The sequence below is a fragment of the Anarhichas minor genome, unplaced genomic scaffold, assembly GCF_050575085.1.
Source record: "Anarhichas minor isolate MPS153535 unplaced genomic scaffold, ASM5057508v1 ptg000033l, whole genome shotgun sequence".
In the NCBI taxonomy this organism is placed as follows: domain Eukaryota; kingdom Metazoa; phylum Chordata; class Actinopteri; order Perciformes; family Anarhichadidae; genus Anarhichas; species Anarhichas minor.
In genome coordinates, this window is record NW_027466479.1 from 3,235,809 (window position 1) to 3,262,169 (window position 26,361).

The 26,361-nt window shown below is 42.2% G+C and overlaps 2 protein-coding genes across 4 annotated transcripts; both read left to right on the top strand.

Moving 5' to 3' along the window:
- The first annotated feature begins 1,519 nt into the window (after positions 1–1,519).
- Positions 1,520–8,082, top strand: LOC142965092 (tRNA selenocysteine 1-associated protein 1-like). 3 transcript variants are annotated; one of them, XM_076105815.1, is made up of 9 exons: positions 1,520–1,749; positions 2,573–2,670; positions 2,733–2,847; positions 2,938–2,987; positions 4,388–4,519; positions 6,101–6,217; positions 6,314–6,512; positions 6,587–6,620; positions 6,870–8,082. In XM_076105815.1, exons 1-9 carry the CDS (start codon positions 1,726–1,728, stop codon positions 7,028–7,030), a joined length of 930 nt encoding a protein of 309 aa, XP_075961930.1. In that variant the 5' UTR covers positions 1,520–1,725; the 3' UTR covers positions 7,031–8,082. The 3 variants fall into 3 exon arrangements, with proteins under 3 accessions (XP_075961930.1, XP_075961929.1, XP_075961931.1); XM_076105814.1 differs by having other exon boundaries at positions 1,523–1,749; positions 6,308–6,512; XM_076105816.1 differs by having other exon boundaries at positions 1,523–1,749; positions 2,748–2,847; positions 6,308–6,512.
- A 4,695-nt stretch (positions 8,083–12,777) lies between these two features.
- tmem200b (transmembrane protein 200B) lies at positions 12,778–22,935 on the top strand. The gene is made up of 2 exons (XM_076106220.1): positions 12,778–12,868; positions 17,962–22,935. The coding sequence occupies exon 2, from the start codon at positions 18,005–18,007 to the stop codon at positions 19,241–19,243; it is 1,239 nt and encodes a 412-aa protein (XP_075962335.1). The 5' UTR covers positions 12,778–12,868; positions 17,962–18,004; the 3' UTR covers positions 19,244–22,935.
- Positions 22,936–26,361: the final 3,426 nt, after the last annotated feature.

A 26,361-nucleotide genomic window follows, 5' to 3' on the forward strand; every position in this document is an offset into this window, starting at 1 on the left:
GGTAGAAGGTAGGGCCAGGTAGGTTTGGATAGCTTCTCTCCCTTAATAAATTAAATCATTTAAAAACTGCATTTTGTATTTACTCGGGTTATCTTTGTCTAATATTAAAATTTGTTTGATGATCTGAAACATTTAAGTGTGACAAATATGCAAAGAAATAATAAACCAGGAAGGGGGCAAAAACTTTTTCACAGCACTGTATATTACATTATATATATATATATATATATATATACAGTATATACTATGTGTATTTTATATATAATATATAGATGTCGAACATAGATGTACAGAGAGGAACTACATAGTTTCCCTGGTGCCGAAGACAATGTACAAACATAGAGTGCAGAAATTTAAACACAAGTAGTGTGAATATATAAATACTGGTAATATGTAGTAATTTAAATGCAGATTATCTTTATAGAGATTATATCCAATTTATCTGGTGACCCTTTGGAGGGGCCAGACCCTTAGGTTGGGAACCACTGAACTACTTGGATAGGCCACTTAGATACTTCCGGGTCACTCAGTCAGGAACCTTCCTAAGCAAAAAGGACTATTTTGTATCTGGAAGTATCGAAGTGTCCTCCATGATAAGAGCTGTTCGAATTCTCTAAATGCTAAGGAAAGGTGCATCCATGCTTCCTTTATTAGCTCCTTCAGCATAGGAAACACTGGACCTTCCTTTACGAAAGGAAAGTAGATAATTCCGACCCACAATTCCTTGCGGCGGCAACATTTAAAGTGACGCATCAGTCGGTCGTCCATTAAAAACAAACGATATGTTTATCTTACACAGGTTTAACAATTATACTTATACAGTCATAAAGTAATGGGATTCATGTTGATGAATATGAACAGACAGTAACAATATTTACATTTCATTTCACATGTAACAAATGAGGAAAAAACAAAATAAAATGAACAGTAAATATAGCAAACTTAATGGAAAAATTCTCAATAACAAGAACCATCCATAAAAAACAAACTAGGCCTATGATAGATTATCAAACTGTTAAAAAGTACAATACAACTGAACCATTGGATCTACATTATTGCAGGAAATATTGATATTGAACAGTTTCATTGATGTTCCACATGAATGAATTGTTTCTACTGAAGAAGTGATGATTGTTAAGTGTGACACCGGTTTCTCTCCTTCACACCACGAGTGAAGCAGCCTCTCACAAAAGAAGATGTTTATAAAGCCTGCATGGGACGGAGGACTACATGTCATGGGGGTCGTGTTTTATGTGCTTTTTCTAGTCCTTCTTTGTTGTAGTTTCTCCATGACAGACCTATGTCAGTGACATCTGCCGTCGCAGTATAGCTTAGTGAAAGTGGAGTCGGATTCTTTAAACACCACGGTTGTCTTGTCCTAACTCCTCATAAACTCTCCTTCACATCTTTCCTTGACCCATGACGTTTTCCTTAGAGGTCAAGGAAAAGTGGTTAGGAATAGACGACAGGAGGTCATTTTTGGACTTTTCGGCGGCAGCCAAGAGTTTTGGGACGGCCGTTAAGATGGAGGAGCAGAACAACTTCCGGTTCAAGCGAGGATCGAGGAAATGACAAATAATAGACTTAGGATGTACCCTTCGTGTACTTTCCACCTTTACTATTCTGCTACGCTAGTCAGCATGTGCAGCCTTGGATATTCAGCCTAATTGACAACGTTTATTCTCAGATAATTCACATTGTAATATTTCCACCTTCAGCAGCAGCATGAGCACGTTATGGATGGGGAACGTGAGTACTCCACACTTTACTTTACTGCGATGAGTCGTGTGGTGTGAGCACCGTGTTAGCTAGCGCTACCGTAACATCGGCCACACGCTGTATGAATGGAAGGGAGTTCAAACTCCCTTTTAGAAAACCAACCCTTAGATATTGCCCTGTTAGTTGGGTTTCACTGTGTATGGAGTAACGTCAGCTGAAAGACTAACCCACTCTTTAAGTTCGGTTAAACAACACGTAACGTTAGCAGTCCACTCAGTAGAGCACAACGGCTCCAGGTCCCTCTCCTCTAACTTAACGACCACAACAGACCAGGTCTACAGTAAAGCCCACTGTGCTTATATCCCTAAACCTGAACTAGACTAACATGGAGACTGTAAAGACCCCCTTTCAGAATTGTGAAACATTTATTCTACATGTGAAAACGTGCAGAATGGTGATGTTCCACATGTTTCCATCCAGATGACTAGACTAGATGTGACGTCAGATAAAAGCCCATTGTATGAAGATTAGTCAAAGCTGGACCACATTTGATAAAGTGACTGTTTAAAACCCCTTTTTTAAATTTGTGAAAATTCAGCTTTTCGTGTAGATATTGTCTGTATGGAGGAAAAAAGCAATGCAATTGTTTCTTTGTTATATGCTTTGTTTAGTTTTGACACCTAGAATACATAGATTGAAATGGGCTTTAACAGTGTTTAGGTGCTCCATGATGTCCAGAAGCTGGTGTGTTGATGGAGCATCAGCTGATCCCCTTAGCTTTCAGCTGAACATATGAATGGGAACCGTTGTGGAATGAGTCCTGAGCTCTCTCTTCCAATCTGTTGGTCTGTAGCTGGAGGCCTACATGGATGAGAAGTTTGTCACCAGATCCTTTTCCACCATGGGGGAGCAGGTGATTAATGTGCGGATCATACGCAACAAGATGACCGGGTGAGAGCTAAATTCACAAGCAGTTGTCTCTTTTGGACTTGATCTATTCTGACGTTAAACAGTTTGTCATCACCCAGGGGGGCTCTGGGCTACTGTTTTGTCGAGATGACAGATGAGGCCACAGCAGAGAGATGTCTCCGCAAAATCAACGGCAAAGCCTTACCAGGAGCCAATCCGGTATGGGTGTTCAGACAGTAACCATGTTTTTTATGTTTTTGTCTCAGTTGTCCGGAGAAATGGCATTTTTTTAATGTTTCTTTCTCACAGCCCACAAGATTCAAATTAAACCGAGCCACCTTTGGGAAACAAGAAAGTGGGTGAGTCCATGTGGAGAAGCAGGAAATCAAAGATGACCGTGACATTAAAGGGTGACGTCTGTATTTTCAACCTGGACCCTATTTTCTCATGTGTTTGAGTCTAACTGACTAATAGAGACGACAGCCACTCACGAGCTGCAATGTAATCCTATCGGGGAAACCTGGCACCGCCAATTCACATGCACTAAAAGTGCTTGTTTTTGCCACTGACAGGCTTTGATTGGTAATGTAACATTATGGATTATGTGTTGCCAAAAGACAACAGTGGAAACATGACTGGCAGTCGTGCAGAGTTTGTTGTGTTGGAGTACAGAAAGCTAGCTTAGTGTTATTTCAAGATTTCCAATGTCATGGCTGAATATCGAGATGATTTAGACAATGTGGATGAGGAATTTGAATTCGATGGCCGTCTGTATTTCTTTGACTCTGAGTATATGTTAACCCCAACCCTACGAGTTAAAGGAGGGTGAACCAGCTGCTGGTGGTGAGACCCCATGTTCACATGTCACATGACTTCTCCTTTAGCGGGACTTAATAGCAAACGGACTGGATCAAGGGAAAGCAAAGCCTTTTATTTCTCTGTAGGGTTCTTTCCATAATGTTGTCAGACACTTGTAACAATCTGAGTCTGTTAGTGGTAAAAATGAGTGCTTTTAGTGGCCACAACAGCGCATATTTAGGGGCTGCACAATCAAACAAATATTAATCGCAATCATGATTTTGTCTTCCCACAATGAAGTGAACTTGATCGACTGCAGCGTTTAAAATGTGTGCTCGCTCGTAGAAAACACTGCTGCACATCAAATCAACTGTATTTATATGTTGCTTCTAGGAGAAGCTCTGTGGATAAGTCTTATTCTGATGCAAAGATGTGTACATCAGTAGGAATGTAGCACAAGATGGAAGTGAAGGCAGTGCAGGAGAACAGTGGAGCAACAAGAGACCTCAGTAGATCACAGAACAAGTAGAATAATCAAACAGTGAAGCTGTAATAAATAAGTAAACCCTAGAAATACAATATAATCTGATTTTAAATATGAAGTGTTTATATTGCTCATACACACATTGATATTGTACACAAGTGAATGAGTATTTGCCTGGTTTCTTATGTGGCGTGCAGTCTATTGGGAGAAGTGTTGGTTGTGCAAATTGTGGTCAATTTGAATTAAAAAAAATCTTGCCCATCATTCTGGCCACCATCGTGCAGCCCTTCACATATTGGTATTGCAGGTCAGGTCACAGCGTTATCCATCAGTACTGGACCATATTCAGAGATTGTTGTCCCCAGCAGTCACCTCAACACAAAGACATGAGGCAGGAGCTTGAAGAAGACCGACGTTTCCCTCTAAGATGTCTACGTAATGATGGAATGACTCGTGTCTTTTCTCCTCTTCTTGTAGTCAGATGTATTCTCTGTTCGTGGGAGATCTCACGCCAGAGGTGGATGATGGGATGCTTTACGAGTTCTTTTACAACCGGTACCCTTCCTGTCGAGGTGGAAAAGTGGTGCTGGACAGCATGGGCAACTCCAAGTGAGTAATATGGAGAAAATCTGTGACAAATGTGCGTGTATGTTGTTGGCCTGCATCGGTGTAGGGACGTGTTGATGGTGCTCATTCAGCCTTTCAACAGTGTGACTGAAGAGTCAGGAAGCTCGTGATAACAAAGCACTCGTTTTCAGCAGAGCCTCACCAAACACACTTCAGTCAAACTCCACAAACAAAATGAAACTTGCCAAAGCCGACTTCTTTCTCCGGTTATATACTCCTGAAATATACTTTGACACTTTGTCTCCATGGCAACGGCTGCACATGTGGAAGCGGGGACTTCGCTACATTTAAGACAAAAATACACTCGACATCGGAAAAGAAAGTACAAGGATAGGATTTAGTGCTGCAGATCCTGAAACGATCACCTCACAGAAAGCGGTGGGACCACCACAAGAAGACCCAGCCTGCTCCCTGCTAATGTCGATGGATGAAATATGAATCAGGCTGACCCTGCAACAGGAACTCAGAGACTGTGCATCTTTAGAGAGACCTGGCTTCATCAGTGTTTGTTGCTGCTGTTTACATTCTTCCAGATGCAAATAAAAAAAAATGCACTACAGGAATATACATCAACAGTGACATCATGTATCAGCAAATGTGTTGATGTGGTGATTACAAAGACAAAATAAAATCAATCCCAACCAGAGAGAATGGATGAATGAAGAGGTGAGGACTCCATCCAGAGACAAAAAGCTGCCTTTCACTCAGGGGACAAGGAAGCATACAGCATCACCAGAACAAGACTGAAAGCTGGCAAAGAGGAGGAGTCAAGAGAGACCTCAACACCAACAACACCAAAGATATGTGGCAGGTGATCCAGAATGTCACAGGCTACAAAAACAGGAGCATCCCCATCATGTGTGAGGCCACACTGCCAGATTTATACTCTTTGATCTCCTCAACAAAGAGTCAGCTGTCAAGTCTGTGGTGTGTTTAGTCTTTAACCTTCAACTCCTCTCAGGCTCCTCTTCTCACTGATGCTAATGGTACCAGTGATGTTCTGGGGGTTGTAGTCCCCCGCTGTAGAGCCTCCTGTCCTGGTCGTACACATCCCATACCAGTTACTAATGTTTGCAGTCAGGAAGCTTTCTTTTGCTCCTCTGGCTAACAAGACGTGACACTGGAAAACAGTTTGGGACCCACTGGTGTGGAGTTAAATCCCATGCACACAGATATTTTCAGCAGAAGTGGCCCTCAGGGTGTGTATGGAGCCTCTATGTAAAGCAGTAACCTGGCCACCCTCGAAGCCCAGTTCCACCGATAACGATAGTTTATAAAAGCGTCCTATCTACGTCCTCTTTAATGTAGCCTGCAGCAGAGATGAGGTCTGGTAATGTCACTAACTCCTGCAGCTACGTCCACGTGTTAAAGGGAGAGTGTCAGACAGATGCTGCTGGTGAGCAACATTCAACATTCATTTAGATCCCGTGGTGCGTTGATAATCCCTGCATTAATCAACCTGCTCACTGTGGCTTTGTTTTAATGTTGGTTTAAGCATAAACGTTGTAATAATCCTGTCCTCATCAAATACAAAGATGTCAGCTGTACTGTGTGTCTCTGTAGGGGCTGTGGCTTTGTTCAGTTCCCAGACGAGCGGCTGCAGAAGCGGGCTCTAGAGGACTGTCAGGGTGCTGTGGGACTGGGTAGTAAACCTCTGAGACTGAGCCTGGCTGCTAACAAGTGAGTTCTTCTGCTCAGCTGATTGATTTGTGCCAGGAGCACAAGCCAAATGATTGGAGTTCAGCGGTGTGTGTCTCCCTGCCTCTTGAGTTTAAGGAACAGGCAGCAGCAGCAGCCGTCAGAGCACAGATCATGGCAGTCCGGCTCAGGATACAAGCCCAACTATGACCAGTACAACCAGTACCAGCAGCAGGCCTATCCGGGTTACTACCCCTCCTGGGGCTACGATCAGACTGGAGGAGGGTACGGCTACAACTACCAGCAGTATGATTACACGCAGTACCCCCCACCACAGGTAAGTGATGACACCCGTCAGGCGCACCTCATTAACAGACGTGACTCACCCTAACATGTGTTCTCTGTCTGTAGGAGAGTGAGGCCGTTGAGGATGACGGACTTGAAGGTTGGTATTACTGTCATCATCGACTCATGTATCAATCAGAGTTCTGATTGTTTAGTCTTGTTTATTGTAAATCTTAAAGGTGTTTATTGCATCACTAAATATACCTGAAGCAGAATATTCTGGTTTTGTTCCTGCTCTGGAACAATGTTCTGTTTGCTAATGAGAGCAATGCTGAGACAAACCCAGCATACAGGATTCCTGTTGTCTGCTCTGTGAAGCTTTTTGTCATCGAGCGTCTCTGTGCTGCAGATCCCAGTCCAGAGCTGGATGTGGTGGAGGCCAACAGGAAGTTCATGGAGCTCAGTGAAGAACTGTATGACGCTCTGATCGAGTGTCACTGGCAGCCAGCTGAGCTGTCCACAGAGCAGGACGATGAGACGTCCAGCCTTCCAGAGCCCATCTACTGCTGACTCTGCAGCTTTAAGGACAGATGTCTGCGAGCAGCATGGATCCTTGAAGGACATGAAGGACAGAAGTCATGCTAAGGGTTCTACAACGAAACATGTTTCTGACGTTTTTATGGATCCACGGAACACACTGAGTAGATAACGTGTTAATAGTGTCAAGTCTCAAAATGTTATGACAGACACAAAACATGGAATGTAAAATGAAACGATTAAAAGCTAAGATGGCATGGATAAAGTAAAGCAAAAAGAAATGTTGATACCATTACACAAAGTGATATCTTCCAGGTTTGTGTCGGCGTTAAAACGGATAAGCTGAGATATTCGCTACAGGTACAATACACATTATGATGTGCTCCCATTAAAGCTGTATGCAGAGATCCTATGTAATTACAGCACTATTACTATTACTCTACTATTCTGAGGACACGTGTTGGTAGAACAATGAAAGGGTCAGTCTGTGTTGCTTTAGGTCATTCATTAGATTTTCCAGAGTTGATCCATGGCTCTTTTCATACTGACGTGTTTAATCAGGCTTTAATATAAATAGCTCCTACTGTTAGTCATCTTCATCACCATATATATGATTAGAAGAACATCAGTTAAATATCCGTTTTGTGTACTTAACAGTTTGATCTGCAGCTAACGAACTAAAAATAACAAATCATTCCAATCTGTTGGTGACTTATTACTTTAACATGTTTACAACATATATATGTAACACGATAGGAATGGTACAAAAGGCTTTTCAATATAATACATAGTACATTGGTTCAGTGCTGAACACAGAAGTTGTCTGTCAGATTAATGAAGCCAGAAATATACAACTTCTAAAATGAATGTCTAAAGTTGTATGAGTTATCTCCATGGTGCCAGCCCATCATCGGCACAGCCATTTAGATGAATGCCAGTTTTGTTTTCATCTCTACTCACGTTGCCTCTATGAAGAATTACAGGGCAGTCATTTGAACATGTGTGGAGAAAAGCTTGTTCCTCTTTGATCAAATGATCTTGAATAAAAGGAGCTGAAACAGCACAAACTAAATGTGCTACTCAAATCAATGCAGGTCTTTGAAGCCAAAGGTGATTTGAACATGTTAGAGGTGTCACTAGGCTGGTTTCCAGCTCTCCATAATTCACTTTTCACAAGTAGCACACGCTTCCATTTTAATTGAGTACTTGAGTAACAGTGTTCATCTACATGGAATGTGTTTAGTCTACATACAGTAAGTCACATTTCTGAGGTTTCTGAGATGGCTAGTTAAACTTCTCATTTACCAGGAGGAGTTTTTATCACTCCGAACATTCTGTCACTTTGTCTTTTCCTGGAAATGTGCTCGAGGGTCCTGATGCTGTTCAGTGGAGTCTCCAGCAGGTGGTGCTGCTGCAGCCATCACAGCTACTGTCAATAGGCCAGTGTGTGTATGAGCACATACAGGTGTTCAATGTGATGGATGATTTGCACAACGAAATATAAACTGAAAGCAAATGCTGTGTGGAAGGTGGGAAACCAAAAACTAGTCTAAAATAAACCTGAGACTGCTCACAGAGTTGGAGGTTGAATCCAAATGAACTCCACATCTTTCTTTAGACAACACAGTTATTGTAGACACATCACACTGCCAGTCCACCTCCAGCTCTACCCACCATTGATGAGTGATGATTTGTATTCATGGTTCTCAGACAGAAGACACTGAAGCACAACGTTAAACTTCAAACACAAACACATCAACGCCTATTCAAGATGAATAGAAACATAAACCCACATCACAAATCAAGGGCTCAGGCATTGATCATCAGTTTTCACAAAGATGCTGACCATAGAAACAGAACAGACCGACAGGTCATTTCACTGGTACCAAAGGAAGTGATTGTTGTTGGTTGTTATGGTGACGTCACTCGTCACAGTGGTGAGAGAGAGCGGACACAGCTCCGGAGATGGATGGCTTGCTAGCTATAGCTAGCTTGATAATCACATGAATCAGCTGTCTCTCATCTGGTGACAGAAATGTGCTTTCCTCGCTGTAACAACAGTGTGTGGATGAAGAATGAAGTTATTCCATTTTTATCATTTACTCTGGATTCTACGCTCCAAAATGTTACTACACTGAATGTTTGAATCGTTACTGCAGAATCTCACCTCAGTGAGTCTGCAACTTGCGTGCAGTTGGTTTAGATAATGCAGAAGTTATCCTGCTACCACGGCTGCAATGGTACCGGTACACCATGCCAGCACATCTTAGAGATCCAACCAGGTTTACTTCTTCAGCTGCACAGCGTTCACTCAATGAGTAGTGCGTCAAATCCATCTTATAAATGTAATTTTATATCCTGACACTGAACATGACAGCTCGTTTGTCACTCTCTTCCTGCAGAGGAACCTCAACTGTGGAACTCTTGAAGTTGTATGTTTGGAGTTGGGTGCTTTACCCTCTTCAGACTTTTGTTTGGACTTTCTTCACTTCATTCTCTCAGTTTTTCTCTTCAGTTGGAGTCTCATGCCCTTTTTTATTGGACTGGTTGAGACATGGCTTTTGCTATTCAATTTTGCTATCAGCTGTCATACATATATGCATACATGCATATATGCATACGCATACATGCATACGCAGACATGCATACATATATGCATACATGCATACGCATACATGCATATATGTACATAAACATATGCATACGCATACATACGTATGCATACGCATACATATGCATACGCAAACATATGCATACGCATACATACGTATGCATACGCAGACATATGCATACACAAACATATGCATACATACGTATGCATACGCATACATATGCATACATGCGTATGCATACGCATACATGCGTATGCATACATGCATATGCATATGCATACATATATTATTATATGATATATATATTATTATATTATAATTAATATTATTATATGATATATATATTATTATATTATACTGAATTGCTTGTGAGGGTGACACAAATAAGATGTCCTGACGTGTTTATCAAAGTGTTATTTACTGCTTTTACGGCCTGAATGAGCCACAGAGGTGAAGGCCTCAAAATGCTTCCAGCTAAGGGCTGGTCTGATGGCCTAATCATGGAATGGGTCTGATGGCCCATTCCATGTATACGTACGCATACATGGAATTTGACTCCGATTTCCACTTCGCTCTCAATGTACATACACAAGTTTACAATAAACAAGAAAAAAATAATATCCATCCATCCATTTCCCTCCGCTTATCCGGGATCGGGTCGCGGTGGTAGCAGGCCAAGCAGGCTGAGCCAGACTTCCCTCTCCCCCGCAACATGTTCCAGCTCATTCTGGGGGATCCCGAGGCGTTCCCAGGCCAGCTGGGAGATGTAATCCCTCCAGCGTGTTCTGGGTCTTCCCCGGGGCCTCTTCCCAGTTGGACGTGCCCGGAAAACCTCCAGTGGGAGGCGTCCAGGAGGCATCCTAATTAGATGCCCGAACCACCTCAGCTGACTCCTTTCGACGCGAAGGAGTAGCGGCTCGACTCCAAGTTCCCTCCTGATGACCGAGCTCCTTACCCTATCTCTAAGGCTGAGCCCGGCCACCCTACGGAGGAATCTCATTTCGGCTGCTTGTAGCCGCGACCTTGTCCTTTCGGTCACGACCCAGAGTTCGTGACCATAGGTGAGGGTAGGAACGTAGACCGACCAGTAAATTGAGAGCTTTGCCTTCCGGCTCAGCCCCCTCTTCACCAAGACGGTCCGGTGCAGCGCTTGCCCCCCACTAGGTGGAGACAAACAGCCATGCTTGTTTCTGCTGATGCTTTGGTTTGAGTTGTATTTGAGTTGTATTTGTTGACTTATATCCCATAAGCAAGAGGAGATAGCTGAGACAAGTGATAACACACACAGTCAGTATGAATGTCCAACACACCTTATTTCAGCCATCTAACCAAAAACATTAAAAAACAAACAAACTTTGACTGTTCTTATTCTTTTTGAAATTCAACACACTGAGAATATAGCTGTTTCTGGGGTTTAATTATATCAAAATTACACAATTTCATTCTATCAAATCTGAAAAGTGTATACTGTTTGTGTAGATTGAAAACGTGTCAGTTGTTTCAAAATCTCCTAGAGAGGCATGTAGTGGCAAATGTCTGTGATGATGTAAGGAATGCAAAGAGAAAGGCTGCATGAGCCATAATGAATGATTCAGACCTACTGTAGTGACTGATTTCAGTAACTAGCCACTCGGCTGGGTGCGGGAGAAGATCCTGTTCCTTACTCGCTTCAACAAAGAGATTCCAGGCCTTTCATACTTTTGGGTGAGGTTCCCGTTTAGGGAAGCCCCCCTAAAATGCCCCCCTAAAATGTTCTTCAGCCCCCCCAAATAATTTGTCATTATTGGCTTTAAAAAAATATATATTAATTTTTTTGGTGATGTCATTAAATTTAACTATTGTTTCTCACATGGACAAGTTATTTATAACATAACATGCTACATATGTGCGTGCGTTCTGGTTTGTATGTTTTCTCCCCCTTCAAATTACAATCCAATAGCCATCATCATACTTAACGATATAAACCCCGGGCACTAGTGTCTTGGGGAGGCTGCTGCGTGCATGTTTTTTTCCCCATTGAATGGTATATTTGACACTGAACTAGTTCATCTTTATCTCAGTGATAGTGTCCAAATGAGCATAAAATATCACTGGTATGTAAAAACTACACGGACATCAAAATAGATGTAAATGTTGATCAACATCTTATTCCCTTCTGCTCATAATACAACAAGTAAACAACTCAAAAGTTGACACTGTCAGGTCCATTCTCCATCCATTGTGTGCGGCCCCTTCAAGAATTAGGATTTGGGAGTGATGCGGATATGAAAGCTAGTTTATCCGTCTTTTCTTTACAAGCAGGAAAATTATTTCTCTCTTTATTTGAGAAAAGTTCATATTTGTGTTGTTAAATTTCACTATGACCCTGAAATTCTGTCTCTTGTGTTATCATATACTGAATGCAAGCAAAACTACAGAGCAAAATCACACTCTTTCTGATTGAACCAATCTTTCTATATTTGAAGGAGGGTGTGGAGTGGATTGGCGGCTTCGACACATAATCTCTGGGCTATGGTCCTGTACTTGAGTACGTGTACTAACAGATACTTTCTGCCACTGAGCTAGGACAACATACAGACATTTTATGATTTGTCCGGGAATGGAGACACCCCGTTACTTGTCATGTTGTTTGAGGCGGGGCTCCTTTTATTTTACTTTTATTTTGAAAAACACAGTGCATTGTCAAGCGGATGTTTTGCTGCTCGCTTGACGGTGCTGGTCCGCTTGAAGCGCCTCGCCGCGCCGCAGACCGACAGACTAAAGAGCGGCGGGGCTCTGCTGGGTCGAACTGTCCTCATGAAGAACCGAGCCTTCTGTCCCACGCAGAGACCATTTAGTCCGGAGCACTTAGCGAGGACCAACCAGCTATGTCGGAATAGAGTTGACGGTTGGCTTGTGCTCAGCCTGGAGACTCCATCCCGAATGATCAGGATGTGTTATGTCCTCCAACTATGAACAAGCTGCAACAGGATCCGAGAAATACAGACAGGCAAGTTTCCAAAAGTCACCGGCTGCTGGATTGGTAACTTCTGGCGTTGAGTCTCGTCTGTATGAATCCGATCCAGAGGCTCAGTGACAGGGACTCGGTTTAGCGAGACTTTCTCCTCCACCAATGAGTGTGTACGGGGAGAGGAATGCAGCAGCGCGCTCAGTCACACACGTTCCTGTCGGATTGTTGCCTCCATCGGCTACAGCAGACACATTTTTAAGGGAGGTAGCGTTAGTCTGGCACGGCACGGCACGGCAGTCCATCGTTAAGGTAAAGATATAACGCATTATTGCTGTCGATAGACAAAGCTATATGCTGCTGTTTCTAGTGAAGCCTCAAATTCAGATGATATTAGCGGGTTCAGCCGGTCTCTGGTGGGCGTGTGGAGTGATTGCATGTCAGGAAAAGAAGCATTTTACAGACTATGGGTCCACCCTTCCACACCCGCTGTATGGTTAACAGTCTATCCCATCATGAAGCACAACTTGTGGCTTTCCAGGAGGGAATTAGCTCCGGTCCAGCTTCCTCTGCTGAACAGAGGATGACCAGTATGATAATGGGTCAATGCAGTGGTGCTTTTAGGTGGAAAAAATGGTGGAGCCATAATTACTTGTGACTGATGCACAACCAGAAAATAACATCATTTTACAATAAACTGAGTAGGAGATGTGATGAAACCCATGAACACAGGTGATGATGTGTTGGGCACACACACATGTCCTCCTCACTTTGCTGTTCTAGTGCTCAATCCCCCGTTAGTATGTGCTGTCAGGATGTTTGCTTCACCTTGTTGTCCTGCTGCTTCATGTTTGGTAATCCTCTCAGAAAGGTGCCTGAGATCCTGAGAGCCTGTTCTGGACCAGGTCTCTCCCCAAAACACACATGGGAAGCAAAAGAAGGGATTCTCTGACCAACTAGCAGAAGCCTTTGTTCCTGCGGTGTGGTTAACATGTCCTCTGTGCTGCTGGGCACAGATGTCTTTCATTAGAAGATACTCCACACTGTTCATGCTGACCACAGTTACTGGGTGTTTCTCAAAGTCAAGGAAGGCTGAATTTCAAGGATGCTACGTCATTGAATTGGCCGAAGGACAGTTTCTATCATATATACAAAACAATAGATGAGACATTGCTTCATAACCAATGGGAGAACCGTCTGGCATTTTACCAAGGTAATGTTTACAGTCTCCTCATGGACACTGGTTGTCCATTCAGCACATACTAGCTTCACCAAGAGGACCAAAGAAACCAGAGAGGCTGGCATCTCTTTCCCCACGTCGGTATAGAGGAGATAGTCATGTTAACATGGAGCCTAATATTCAGATTATAATCTGTTTAAACAGAATACAAATGCATATTAACACCTCAAGGAGAATAAACAGGCCCACACCAATTTAATTTGGTTGCAGACGGGTAGTTCAAACTTTTTCATTAACAGATCAAAAGAAAAAATTGTACCTTGTAAATTATGAAAGCAATGACTTTCTGGCTGTGTTCTCTCTGTGCATGCCCTCAGCAAATGCGTGGGCACCTACGTTTCTCTAATAATGACAGCGTCTAAGCTGAACTGGACCACAGCGGAGATTATTATTAATACAAACTCTCAAAGAACGTAATGTTGTTGTTGGACGCATGGGTGGCTATAGACGGAGTTCCGTCAAAAGTGAATTATTTGCTCCGCCGTAGTCCTTTTTATTTGTTACCGCTAACACAATCATTTGTATGGGTAATGCAGAGCAACAGGTGTTGAGGTTAGAACAACAAGCTGGCATACGAGTCTACCAGACCAACGGAGAGAGAGTTGTGTATGAGACGAGGGTCACCGTTGTTGGGGATGTGAGTGGAAACGCATCCAACATGCCAACGCACGTTCGACCGCATCACCCAGATGTGCCCATCACTGGGACACTTGTTGTCCATGCTTTCTATAATATAGGACTATAATAGAGGACTAAAAGCAGAAAAAGTCACATTTGAGAAGCTGAAATCAGAGAATTTGGGAACAATCTTCTTAAAAATAATTGAGGACGAGTGACAAGACATCAATTATCAAATAGTTGGCAATTAACTTAAACGTTGACAACTACTCGATTAATTGAGTAATCTCGGCAGCTCTAGACTGATTTCCTAGAGTAAAATAAAATTGCACAAAAAAACATCAAGGTTTGAAATGCCTAACATTTGTTTAGTTAAGTAAACAGTTTGTACCTACTCAAACAAAACTTTATTAGGCACAGCTTTGTACACAGTATATACAGTAGTTATTCTTAATGCTTGTCATCGGTTCCACCGGGTTGGATTCTGGCGCAATCAGAGGAAATCATGCAGGTTCTCCAGGAACTCCTTCAGCTCAGAAACCTTCGACCTGCAGTCAGAGCTCCGGAGGGAGGAGAGCTCAGTTCCCGACAGCAGCGTCCTCTCCTCCTCCAGGAGCAAAGCTTCTCCTCGCTGGGAACCAACACCAACACCACGCTGCTGGAGACCCAGGCCATATCGTTGGGCTCACTGGAGGGAAGGGAGCCACGGGAGAACAAGAACCAGGACTGAGTGGGGCAGACTGTCAGACCCTGCAGCAGGGAAACGTTTTTTAAAGGGACTCAGAAACACAAAATCAACACAAAAGGAAAGCTTTAAACACGTACCCTTATGTTTTGAGTTGTGTTTTCTCCGAGATAAGCTCTTAATGAAGATGCCCTGTATAAAGGGGCAAGGGTGGGGTGGTATTCCAGTATTATCCCTCTGTAATACTTTAAACTGCTCTTTAACAATAGCAGTAGCTATGTAAAGGAATACACCGTTGAAAACATTATGAGAAAACCTGGATATATGCTTCTCTGTTAAGGTGTTCCAGTGGATCCATAATCAATGCTTCCAATGTAGGAACTACTTTATAGTCCAACATATAGAATTGAACCCTCTGATTGTCACACAATTTCATTCCCACAATCTGATTTCATGCATTTATTATCTACCCAAAGTAATCATTTGTACTAGAGATGGTTTTGCTAGATCACAAAATAGGAAATTGCAGTGTTACCTTAAAGGAGCAGATGAGTCTGTCTCAACTTCCTTGTCTTCAATAACAACATTCTCTACGAGCCGCAGTTATTGTTGTGGTCTCCATCTTGTATCTCAGTAGTGACCCTAGCCCCAACATGCAGCTTAATTCTTGAGGAAGTACACTCCTGGTGAGTTCCTCTTCAGAGCCACTGAGCAGAGCCTCTACAACACTCTGTCAAAGCAGCATGGAGTAGGTGTTTGCTGCGGACACAACCAAATACTTTCCTACTGTAATGCATTTAATCTTTCATCATGACAGACACATTATACGTCACATGTGGATGCCTGGAATACAGCTGTATTTAACCTTGACTTAACTCACTTTGGTCACTCATTAGTCAGTGGTTGTTTATCACGCACAGTCCTTTTTCAATGTTAATCACCACTGGAAATAATTAGAGTGAAACTCCTTGGACCTTCCATGTCTTTGGGGAGCTTGTAAATGCATTGAGGTACACACAAAAGTAAAGAATCACTCGCACATGTGCTGTTCTTCTTGAGTTCCCTCATGGTCATAAACAAAGCCGAATAAAATGGAAGAACAGCTTCAAACACTCTGACCTCAGTTACTGTGAGGTCCTGAGTATGTTGCAATAAGTAAAACATTCTCAACATGCTGACTGTCAGACACCTCACGGAGAAGTCATTCATCCTTCCTTGTGTGTGTGTGTGTGTGTGGGGGGGGGGGGGGTTCAGACTTTTTTTGTCATGCCGCCATGGAAAAATACTATCAAGTACCCCACCTGATCTAAAAATGGTATTAGTCATTGGAAGTGCTAAATTCAAAGTTCAGAGCATATCTAAGATTGAGGGATTGCTTCCACACAGTTCTCAACATACAGAAGGCTGAGCCTGCAGCTAATAGTGCTGACTAGGGTTTAATCCCTGTACACAGGATTCCGTTACACATCCCAAGAGTTCTTCATGGATCTAGCCTCTTCATTTTGCTCTTTAAATGCACCAGATTAACTCAACATTGTTGTATTTATCTTTTGATAAAGATTTAAGATGTTATGCCCTCATAGTTTTTTTCAATTTTCCCCTGTGGCACTGGAAATATTGTATTCAAAATTAACATAGATATTTTCCAAGGTGTTGTATCAAAGTTAGAAATTCCAATCTCCGGCAACACTAATACTGATACTGCTAAAAGTGATGATAACAGCAAAAGCTTTGAATTCCTAAGATATAGTTCCAGGTGATTATAGAATGCTCATTACTTAAGTAACACTTCTCGTTTTCCACATGTCTATTTATTTCATTATTACTATTTAAAGCTGCTTAGCAGTCAAATGTAAAAAGGTAACATTAGTAAATGTTACCTTTGTCTCTTGGTCCCTGACTAACATTAGTAAATGTTACCTTTGTCTCTTGGTTTCTTAGTAACATTAGTAAATGTTACCTTTGTCTCTTGGTCCCTGAGTAACATTACCAAATGTTACCTTTGTCTCTTGGTTTCTTAGTAACATTAGTAAATGTTACCTTTGTCTCTTGGTTTCTTAGTAACATTAGTAAATGTTACCTTTGTCTCTTGGTTTCTTAGTAACATTAGTAAATGTTACCTTTGTCTCTTGGTATTTTACTTACTGACGTTAACAAGAAACAAAGATAACATTTACTGGCATTAGCAAGAGATCAAGTAAATGTTACTTTTTAGCTACATTAGCATTGCTAACATTAAAACCCTGTTTGCTGGTTATAAATTATTTGTTTGGCTAACAGATCAATACTGGTGAGAGCTAGCAATCAGCATTAACTTAGAACTCAGCTAGTCCGTTACCTGCTAGCTAACGGTAAAGTTTCTTAGTCTACTAACGTTTTGTAGTTTTAGTTGACCCCTATGTAAAAAATCCATCCTCGTGAAAGTGGTACCAGTCTCTCTGGTCTCTTGGGTCTTCTTGGTGAAGCTAGTTGGTGCTGAACAACTGACGACCAGTAGCTGTCCAATAGTGATGCCTGTAAACAATACCCAGCTAAGATGAGTTATGACCTAGTGTCACCTCTTCTGTTTTACACCAGTGAGCATTAGTCACAAGTATTCAAAAAGTAAACATAGAGGCTTTGAAGTTGTTCAATATGAAATAGAAATATCCCACTGTGGATAAAAATGTATGCACAATGACTTGTATCCAAAAAATGAATTATCGTCATATCACATTTTTGTGATCTATCAGGCCGAAGTTAAAAACTTTAAACTGACTGATGTATTACCCTGAGATATAGACTGATGTGTATGTAATGGATGCAACATGTAGATACGTTGTTATAACTGCACTAACTCTTCAAATGTCCTCACTTCCAAAGCTCTTTGACAGGGTGTAACAGGAGCCTTGGACTGACCTGAGCCATGAAGATCCAGAAGGCCCAAGGTAGTACACCACCTTCACCTCCCTGCCGTCAGAAGTCTCGCTTCACCTTACGAGGCAGAAAGAAGGACGGGGTGATCCAAGGGAAACTCCGCATCCGCTCCATACCTGGAGCCTTCCTTGTGCTGGGGGTCATCGTGGTGGTTGTTGGCACCGCTCTAGCTGTGGCAGGATACTGGCCCTACCGTATACCGAGAGCGTCCATCCTGGGAGCTGCAGATGGCGAAAGTTTCTCTGAGTCGCAGACTTCTGGGTGGAGTCTGGGAGCCAAGGGCCTCCTATCCACAGCCAGCCTCATCCACAGTGAGTGGATGAAGCTGCTGGGGCCTGTCATCATGGGGGTGGGACTCTTCATCCTCATATGTGCCAACACAGTCCTGTACGAGAACAGGGACAGAGAGACTCAGATGCTGATGGCTCAGATGCGCAGTGTAATCTGCTCTGTGTCTGCAGCGGTTCCCTCAGCAGACCTTAAAGAAATAGCAGCAGCCAACTCCATGGCCAAACACTACCAGTGCGTGAGCAGTTTACCAGCTGCCCATCTCAACATCCTCTGTCTGCAGCAGCTGCCCAGTTCTGAGCCACTGCTTCAGACCAGACACTCCAGAGACCAGGAGCACAGTTTGGAGGGCATCTACCAGCAAGCTGTTCTCCAGACAGAAGCCCTCCACCACCAGGAGTCAGAGCCTCCGCCCTCCCTCCACTCCTCCTACTCCAACTCACGTAATTCCAGTCAGACAGACTTTAACACACAGTCTGGTGCCGAGTATGGGGGCAGTGCCAGTTTCATTCCGCAGCCCCCCCCACTCGTCAAGCTCAACAGCTGTCTGGTGTCTGCCAGCTCTATGTCCACGCTGGATGAGGTAGATATGCCAGCTATCCAGCCAAGGCGCTGCCACAGTATGAGTTACAGGACTAACCCGTATACAGCTGGAACTGGTGTGCCGGATGGACACCATGCACCGGGGGAGGAGGGCGAAATGAATCAGCTGGTAGTCACAAGAGAGACTGGTTCACAGGTTTGCGTGAACATCCCTTGGCAGGTTGTGGAGGCTGCAGAAGAGCAAACCCGCCAAAGCTGGCCTCGGCTAGACCTGGGCAGCAGCAGACGTTATCTGAAACTAGAGAACAAAGAGGACTCAGTGGACAAACTGCTGGACCAGTTAGAGCAGCAGTGTTTTCAGTGGGATAAGAATTTTGGCTCTGGGCCTTTCCAGTGATTGGCTGCTCTCCACAGCAGTACAATCACTCTGATAACAAAGGATCATAAAGATATTTTCCTCTGGATTCTATAACTGCACTATATTTAGTTTGTCCTGTGTGGGGTGGAGAGAAACCAAGCCCCGGATTATCTGGAGTACAGTATTTCTCACAAGGATCTTCCAAAACATGAGCTTGTTCTCAATCTTCAGTGGAATATTGATACACAGGTTATGGTCTTAGCTTGGCTTCCGATTGGATTTGGTCAGTGGTGGGCCGTGCATTTTATACCTGGGCCTTCAGTGCTGTCCTGCAGCTGAAACACCACCTAATAACCTCATTATGACGCCACAGCTACGGTTATTTGTTTCTAGGGGTGTAACAATACACATATTCGTATTAAACCGTTCGGTACGAGGCTTATGAACCGAACAATACGTTTGAATAATACTAGTGCATTTGGAAAATTCAGAAGCTTAAATTGTGGGAAATATAATATTCTTTCGGTGGACTGCGCTCATGTAGGAGACAACGGGCTGTGACCTCTGAACCCGGAACAATAACAAAAAACAGCTGAGGCCCCGCACTTCTGGGAGGCTACGCTAAACTAGCTTAACAAACAATAACTCCACGCATGACGGTATGCTTCGTAATTAACGGATAATGCATATAGTCCAAATCTATATAATTAACACAATGACAACAACAAACTCACAAGAACCAGTCACATATATTCATATGACAACAGAGCAACAAATCAATTCAGCAGACACGCATTCTGCTACACACTCGAGGGCCATGCAGATATTAGATATAAAGAAACAAACTCAGTTGACTGACCAAATGCTGTTCACTTAAAGACAAACTCCATCCTCCTTTCTTTGTTGACAAAGAGTTTAATCCCACGGTTAAATCCCAACTCACGAATCCGTTTCTCCTCCTTCAGCCATTGAGTGTTAAAACAACAAAGCTAGGTAAACAAATAATAATGTACACCAAGCAAAATGCAAGAAATGTCATAATTTCTTGCATATCTTTCAATTTGAATTCTTACTACTCCGACTAAGCTCTGCTTAGGTTTCGTTTTCCAATAGTCACGTGCTCGCCCACTGACCAATCAGCACACGCTGCACCTCACTGCAGAGCTGCACCTGAACACTGAGCTGCACGTAATGCTGACGTACTTGTAGGCCAGCTAGAAGGCTCTGACACGTCAAAGAATACGCCCAACATGTCAAACTAGAGATCTGATTGGTTGAAGACTATGACAATCAACAATATCGTCCCCATTCACTTAAACTGCACATGGATTCACTTGTGAGTCTGCAGGCCTCGGGCCTCTCTTCTTACCTAGAGACACAGAGGTGAGATCTGATTGGATAAAAGCTCTACTTAAAACAAGCTGCGCTGGAAGCAGAGCAACTGAGGAAGACAGTAGCTGTGCAATGAGAAAATAAGATAATGGGAAAATATTTATAATACATGTAGTGTGTTTATGAAAAATGATTAAATTATAAAATAGCTATAACTTTGTGATTCTGTCTAGGCCAGCAGAGAAGGCCTTGCTGGCCCTGACGGCCCATCACTGGGTTTGGTAGATGTTTTATATAATTGAAGGAACAATATACAGACCCTACACTGTCACAGCTGAGAGAAGCAACTTGACAGATTGTTTACTTCTGCAGTTTGGGTTGGCAGCAATGCGAGAAATCAACTTGTATCTCAATGCCAAAATGGGTTTGCCTGTTTCCAGGACGCACAACCTAGTGTAGCAGAGATAGGAAGGGGATTGTTTTCACTGTGCTATCAATTCTGAACCGAACTACCTGGACTCCTGAGTCCATAAAGTGCTGACAGCTCTTGACAAATGCAAATAGTATATATATAAATGGGATTTATTTCCATACTCCAAATGCAATGCATGGCAGTGGTGTACAGTATGTTACATCTTAATACTTATGCAGAGAATGTCACTGTTGGTTTTGTGTGTATAAGAAGCAATGATAGTTAAAGGAAAATTCTGGATTATTACATCTTGGGTCTTATATTCTTAGGTTTGCTCTTATTGTTCCAGTATCGGCTATGATAAAATGTTTCTCCCCAACTTTCTCCCAAAGATGGCTGAGATGTGGGAACACGATGATATTACTACATCTGTCTCAGAACTGGGGTGGATGCTTTGGATGATAACCAGTATAATAGCCACTGCTTTCACTACTACCAACACAGGCACACACACACCCATGTATGAGCATCTCCAGCACGCAGGACTTCAGCTCCAAATCCCCCTCACACACGTGTTAGCTCATATTGCAGTTATGTTCATTATTTTGCTTTATTAACACAATCTGTTTGTCTCTGTGTACACAGTTTATTTATCTCGGGTGAAAACAAAACCATATGGCAATAATGATTGAATAAATACAACTTCACCCTGCCGCCGTGCTGAGCTACAGCTACAACCACACAGCTAGACAGCAGAAAATAGTACCTGGACCACCAGGGATGAGGTCTGAGTCAGTGAAAGCCGCTGTCTGTGTCCTCCATGTGATGACCTTAGGCTAGGCTGTTTAATCCTTGACATTTTGTAAAAAGGAATATTTCCCAATCATAAGGAGATGAACCCGTTCGGATACGTTGACTGTAATCCACTACTGGTTAGGTCTGACATAAGACCTGAGGTCGAGCAGCTCATCACTGTCCCATTCTGTCTCCAGCTCCCATCTGTGTCGTCTTTTCTTTCTAAGTGACATGATGTGTTTTACATGGTAAAAGTGCATCAACACTTGACATTAGCATTACTTCTTTAAGTTAACTTTATTTTAAGTCTCCCTATTAAGCATTTATAAGCAATATTTAAACAGTTAATGAATGGTTTATAACAGTATAATGTAAACAGATATAAGTGTTTATTAATGTATTTGTATACAACTGCTGTATAAACAGATAAAGAATGACAATAGTGAAGGACGGTTGTAAAAGTATAAAATATGTCTTCAGAGAAGTATTAACAATACTGTAGTTTAATTAGCCTGTCCTTATGTACAACTACATTATAGTGTAAATCTTATACTGCTTATAAATGCTGCATAGAAACCCAGTCACCAGAATAAAATGTATGCTTCTGCAAACCATGGATACGTTGAATGTTAACGTGTCCGCTTTTTCCCATTCATGTTTTTTTGTCAGGACAGAGGTCCAAACAGTGATTCCACGTCATATATTCCCGTCTGCCCGTAGCTGTACATCTACCGTATAGTGTTCTAACTCTAACGCGTTTTGAAACTGCATTCTCAATAATGATTCGGTTCAGTAAAAGATCACGGTTTAGGTTCAAATAGGTATGCTACTTTTGGTTTCACATGAACACCAGTGTCCTGTGTTTGACCCATCCATCGACCTCCTCACTACACATTCTGATTGGACAGATCTGTGAAGCGTCAAAAACGTCACAGACATTCAGTTGTCATATTTACGAGACCAGGCAGACAGAACCTGTCTGATGTGCTGACTTCTCCTGTTTCATGACCTGTCTGACTTCTTTGTAGTGTTCTCTGTGTTCCCAGATCTCAGATATTCACTTGGTGATTACAATGTTATTATTACTCATAAGAAGGAGGGCCAAGACCCAAGTTGTAAAAACCCTGATCCTTGATAATGAAGGAGCTTCTCTTTGTTGTCCTTCTTGTTGCCACAGTAGTAGCTTGCAATGAACCCCCCCCCCCCCCCCCCCCCCCCCCCCCCCCCCCATCCTTTTGTGATGGATAGAATGGATTGTGCAGCGAGCTGCACTTAGATTTAGTGAGTTGAGCGGTGTTACTGCACACAGCTGGGTATGTGTCATAGAGGAAGATAATGTGAATCACAGTTCCTTGTCCTCCCTCCTCTCCTTTAACACGTGTGCAGATGTGCACACGTCTGAAACAGTCTTACTCTGGTGTTCTGTCTGTGCTGCCTGTTCTGTATGCCATGTGTGAAACTTTGTGTTCTAAATGTATACCAAGCAATATGAGCGGTCTGACAGAACAATCAATGGCTGTCTTTCCCTGTGTCCACTTCAGAATTAAACCAAATTGCCATGCCTGTGTTGCAAGTCAACGGCAAAGCAAAAGCAGCTCCTGTTTGGTGTCGTCTCATTTATTCAAGCTGTGGAGGTAAAGGCACCTGGTTGCTTATGTATGCAGCATATGATCATCTCCCCGCCAGCTGCTGACGACCCCATCCCTCACCCCAACGGAGCCTTTGTGTTTCATCCATATTTCTCTGGACCAGTGAGGCCCACGTTCACTTTATCACCCGATGAATAAAAAATGCGGCAAATTGAATTTTTTCCCCTCCTGCTCCACAGCCCCACCTCGATTTGAAGCGGTCCTGAGCAGGGGGTCAGGGACTGAGTGGAGTGGCAGGGGGAATTCCCCAGCTGCAATTATCCTCAGCAGAGCCTCCTGCATGCTCCAGATTTTACCTTCTTAGATTTTATGGTTCCTTCTGGGCAGGAATGCAGTCCCTCGCGATCTCTTTTCATTTAAATGTTCATTTACAAGACGGCTTCTGGGTTTCTATCAGCTCATAAAGGGAGCTGGCAGCACCTCCTGCACTCTGCGGCTGAAGCACAGGAAGGTGGAGGATTACATGGCTGTGATGTGAAAAAATCTGGGATCATTTTACAGCCGCTTGTTCAAGCTTTCACCACACTCAAAACAGAAAGAGGTTTCTGGGATTGGGGAAGTTCACAATTAGTTGACTAGCACCAGAAATACTAGTCGGTTCCACTTATTATTAAGATTATAATTATTTTATTAATTTAGATTACATATTGGCATAATTTGCACTGAAATGTTATCTTAATCAAATGTTATCTTAATCAAATGTTGCTTTACATAACAATCATCTACTAATGTTAACAATGACAGATTCAAATCTCTCACACCTCGGTGTGTTTGTGGGACAAAGATTAAATCTCTTAAATGTTGGTGATTGAGATGCTTCTCTCTGTTGAGTGAACCCGGGATGAACGCTTGCGTATTTCCAATCATGTGCTGCATGAAACATAAAGAACTACATTATTCATATGTCTGTGTACATGATTTGTGAACAGTGGTGCGAGCAGATGAGCCATTGGGTCACAAAATGATGATATTACATCTTTAATATGTAGATGTTTGGAGACAATCATGGTCCAGTATGCGTATTGAAATGAACGACATTCTTTTAATATTATATTTTGTAAGTTGTTTTTTGTGGGAAAACCTAATGAGGCACAGATTATTCAAAGCAGAGAAATGTTCTAGCCCCGAAACATGTTTGGAGTTAATCTTTGACAATTTCATGCATGCATTCAACCGTCTATGTGGCGGGCGTTTAACGGACGGGCAGTAGAAATCATTTACTAAATGATTAGCCTTTAGCGATGCCTAAAAATAGCCCCACACGTGGTCCAAATAAGAGTCTCAGAGTTTCTAAAGAAATAATTGTTACAGTTTTCACCTATTAGTTCAAAGAAGGTTCTTTTTCTTTTAACCTATTCAAGACTCAATATGCATTAGTGGGAGGTCTCATCCGATGTTTTTACAGTCCGGCTCTTAGACTGGACAAAACACACAAAGTACTCCTGATGAATGAGCATATTTATTTACAAAATAACAATAAAGAATGGAACAAACGTGGAAGTCCGTAATCCGTCATGTGAGCATGTATAGCTGTATGAAGAGCGAGAGAGAGCAGCTCTTCACACAGCAACAGAGTCACAGCGCTGACGATGAGTGAAAGGGACAGCCTTTAGGTAACAGATGTGCTCTGCTATATTTTCTACTTTTTTCCTCAATGTCCTTAAAAAACAATATTACATTTGTAACAGTTAATGCTCGGGGCCCAGGAGACACGGTTCACATGGTACTTCTACATACTTCTATCTACCATCTAGTGATGATAGGCATTGGATTCTCTCTGTGTTACATTCAGATGACTCATCACTGATTGTGGGAAATATTCACGTTTAATGCAACAGTTTTAGAAAATTAATTTGAAGAAGGAAGAAACTGTTTTACAACTTTAAGAAAATGTACTAATAGGTGGTGATTGGAACATGGTTCTGGATGAGTGGGTTGACAGATCCCCCAGTGGATTTACACTCATCCTTCCCTCATCCTAGCACTGTACTGGTTACCGTTACTGTACTGCAACACTTCATGACCTTCGTGACCCCTGGAGAAAAAATCACAGACAGTTTTCTTGGTTCAAACCAGATGCCTCAAGTAAATCTAGAACAGATTACTGGTTGGTGGCAGATAAATGCTTAGTCAGTGAAATATTCACTGCACCACTTATTGATTTATCAGTAACACCTCTTTCTAATGCAGTCTGCCAGTATAAAAGAATATTGGAAATTCAATGCTAACCTTCTAAAATATGATGAATATTGTGGAAACATTAAAGGCCTTATTCATGAAAGTTTACATAATGATGCCATATTTTCATATATTCAGAAATGGGAGTTTTTAAATATAAAATCTGTCAATATTCAATCTCATTTAGAATAATATATAATGAATATGAACAACTTGGAAAGAGAAAATATCACAGAAGAGATACATTTGATTAGCATCAGCCCGACAACAGAGTCTGATCATAATAAACTGATCAAGTGAAGATTTACATGGATTGAAGAGGGAAAACAAATTATGTGTATTTCTGTAGACAAGAAACAACAGGAGAGAAATTCTCTCAAAACTCTTACGAATAAAGGTGGATTGCTCCGACCGAAAATGAATTTCAAAATAAATAAGTACATTTGATCAAATCTGTACAGCTCATCCTTTTTTAAAGCAGACAAAATTAAAGAATATATTCCTCAAACTGACAGTGACTTCAGGGGACAGTGACTACTACAAGGCATGTGATATGTTAGAGCAGGGATTCAAGTACATTTGCAAAAGGTCCAGATTAATAGGTTTTGCTACTCATCTCAGTGAGAGATATATATACAGTATACTGTATATATATCTCTGCAGTTCATTATACAGTATGTCCACTAAACAGTTTTAGTTTCTTTCCTTCAATGATCCTTCAAAAGAGTGTAATTCAGACACCAAATTTACATTTGAAAAGAAGAATTAAATGATTCAAACTTATATTTAGT

Excerpts from the sequence above, each read along its gene's own strand:
- LOC142965092 (XM_076105814.1), top strand. The coding sequence starts at position 1,726 with ATGAGCACGTTATGGATGGGGAAC. Across the intron at positions 2,988-4,387 it reads TTTGGGAAACAAGAAAGTGG|TCAGATGTATTCTCTGTTCG; the intron begins GTGAGTCCATGT and ends CTCTTCTTGTAG. Across the intron at positions 6,513-6,586 it reads CGCAGTACCCCCCACCACAG|GAGAGTGAGGCCGTTGAGGA; the intron begins GTAAGTGATGAC and ends CTCTGTCTGTAG.
- tmem200b (XM_076106220.1), top strand. The coding sequence starts at position 18,005 with ATGAAGATCCAGAAGGCCCAAGGTAGTACACCACCTTCACCTCCCTGC.